Source organism: Palaemon carinicauda, chromosome 7 (assembly GCF_036898095.1).
Source record: "Palaemon carinicauda isolate YSFRI2023 chromosome 7, ASM3689809v2, whole genome shotgun sequence".
NCBI classification, from domain to species: domain Eukaryota; kingdom Metazoa; phylum Arthropoda; class Malacostraca; order Decapoda; family Palaemonidae; genus Palaemon; species Palaemon carinicauda.
Genome location: NC_090731.1, coordinates 35,196,286 through 35,198,785, shown reverse-complemented (window position 1 = coordinate 35,198,785; position 2,500 = coordinate 35,196,286). Strand labels below are relative to the sequence as shown.

The 2,500-nt window shown below is 44.2% G+C and overlaps 1 protein-coding gene across 1 annotated transcript; it reads left to right on the top strand.

Moving 5' to 3' along the window:
* Positions 1-1,889: 1,889 nt before the first annotated feature.
* On the top strand, positions 1,890-2,363 carry LOC137644235 (uncharacterized). The gene has a single exon (XM_068377233.1). The coding sequence runs from the start codon at positions 1,890-1,892 to the stop codon at positions 2,361-2,363; it is 474 nt and encodes a 157-aa protein (XP_068233334.1).
* Positions 2,364-2,500: the final 137 nt, after the last annotated feature.

Genomic DNA, 2,500 nt, shown 5'->3' with positions numbered 1-2,500 from the left:
TTAAAACCTGCAGAAATGCAATTTTGTGTGTCCCTTATTGCATCACCGAATTACAAAATCCAAAAACAATGAGGTTATCCCTTAGCAAATTCCCCTATAGTGTGCGTGATCGATGTTGTAGAGTTGCTGATAAGATTATTAGCGAGAAAAAGAAGACTGTGTTCTTTGATAATTTGGTTAGTTTTATTGAAGGGGAGGCTAGGGTCTTGTAAAATCCTTTATTTGGGCACCACCTATTTGATATGGGCAGAAGGGAAGACACCCCTCGGTTAGGTGATGGAACAGCACCAAGCAAGGCTGAGTGTTTAACTTAGGCTAGGAAAGTTTCATGTAACAAAATTGCCCCACTTTCATGTTGGTACTGTACAGGACCACATATGGTGGATGAATGCCACCAAATATATCAAATGGGACCTGAGGTTAAACTGGAAGCCATAAGGGAGATGGGGCTCTGTTTTGGCTGTCTGAGAAGTGGGCATAGGTCTCAGTATTGCAGAAACAGGAAAAGTTGTAACATATGTAATGGAAATAATCCAACTCTGTTGCATCGACACCAGGAAGTATAAATGGTAGAATCGAGCACTCAAATAGGGCAATTGTGGTTCAGGAGGAAGGTACACATGAAAAAATTGTTATGTTCAGGACAGTTAGAGGGGGTAGCATTGGTACAGGGATGTCAATTGTGCCAATAAGAATTAGGTCAAGGGAAGGAAGGGAGGTTTTGACGAAGGCTTTCTTGGACAATGGGAGTTCCACATGCTTTGCCTCGAAAGCTTTAATGCAGACGCAAGCTGCATTGAGAGGCAGGACGTTAAGGTGAATGTTGAAACCATCAACAGAATAGGGGAAGTTGCATGCAGCCTAGTCTTGGGATTGTCAGTATTGGATTATGAGGGCAAGACTTGCATTACACTCCCTTCGTTGTTGAGTGCCTCTCGCATACCAGTTGATGAGTGTGATGTGGTCAGGGCTGGAGATCTAGAATGCTGGCCACACTTGCGAGAAATTTACATCCCAGATGTAGATGCTGAGGTGGGTTTATTATCCGGGAACAATGTTCCTCACTTACTCGAGCCAAGGGAAGTTATCAACTCTACATGCCTCCATGAACCACATGCTATACGAACATTATTGGACTGGGTAGTATATGGGGCAAAGGACAATGGGTGTCAAGAGCATGTCAATAGGATCCAAGTGACAAGCAAGCGTCTTGACTTAGACGGCATGCTGGTTGAAAGTTATAATCGCGAGTATGAAGATGTTACATATAACAAAAGGGAAATGTCTGCAGTGGGCAGGAAATTGCTAGAGATAATAGAAAAAGGGGTTAGAACCGTAAGAGGGAGTTACGAGGGGCCATTGCCTCTGCGTGACAATCATGGACCCTTTCCAGAAACAAGGGACATTCCATTGCGCTATATGCCCAGCCTTCGTAAGAAGCTAGTGAAGGATGGTAACTACGCTAAGCAGTATAGTGCCTTCATGACAGAGATGCTACAAAAAGGATATGCTGAGCAAGTGACCACAGCTAGCCTGGGAAATGTGTGATATATTCCTCATTTTGGTGTGCAACATCCAGGCAAACCAGACAAGGTCCGTGTTGTATTTGACTGTGCAAGCAAGGTGGATGGTACATCATTGAACGACCTACTATTACAGGGACCTGATGTGATGAACTCTTTCCTGGGTGTGTTGGTAAAGTTTAGGGGAGGTCTATTTGCCTTTACAGGAGGTATAAATACAATGTTCTGTCAGGTACTAGTACCAGAACATCAGCAGGACTATCTCAGGTACTTTTGGTAGGAAAATAGTTTTTACGAGAAATCCAAAGAGTGGAGAATGGCAGTCCACCTCTTCGGGCCAGTTTTTCTCCGAGCATTACAAACTTCATGCTGAAACAGAGAGCAAGCGACTTTGGGAATGAATTCTCAGAGGGAGCACGGTACACAGTAGCTAACAATTTCTATGTAGATGATTGTTTGAGAGCCGAGTATCGCGAAGATGCACGGTTAGTCAATTTGTTAGAGGTTAAGAAGTTCTGCAAAGAGGGGGGATTTACATTGACAAAGTTCAGTAACCTTTGTGTGGAGGTTATGTCATCCATCCCAAGGGAGTGGTACAGTAGGGGCACCTCAGGGCTTATAGATGGATCAGAGTCACATAAGACAAAGGCTTTAGGAGTACAGTGGGACCTGGCCACTGATGAATTGGGTGTCTGGGCAGAGCTAGTTTCAGTTCCAAGGACTAAGCGTGACTTGTTGTCAGCTATAGCCTCGATTTACGACCAGCTCGGTATATTGGCACCAGTTTTAATCGAGGGTAGGGTCATCATGCATGACCTCTGCTTATTAAAGATAGCCTAGGACATGGAATTGGACTCTGACACTACGGACTGCATCAAGGCGAAGTCAAAGAAAATAAGCCAGACCAGTGGAGTAATGTGCCAAGAAGCCTGAAGGTTATTCCATGGGAATCAGCCACCCTAATGCAGTTACATTTG

Excerpts from the sequence above, each read along its gene's own strand:
- LOC137644235 (XM_068377233.1), top strand. The coding sequence starts at position 1,890 with ATGCTGAAACAGAGAGCAAGCGACTTTGGGAATGAATTCTCAGAGGGA.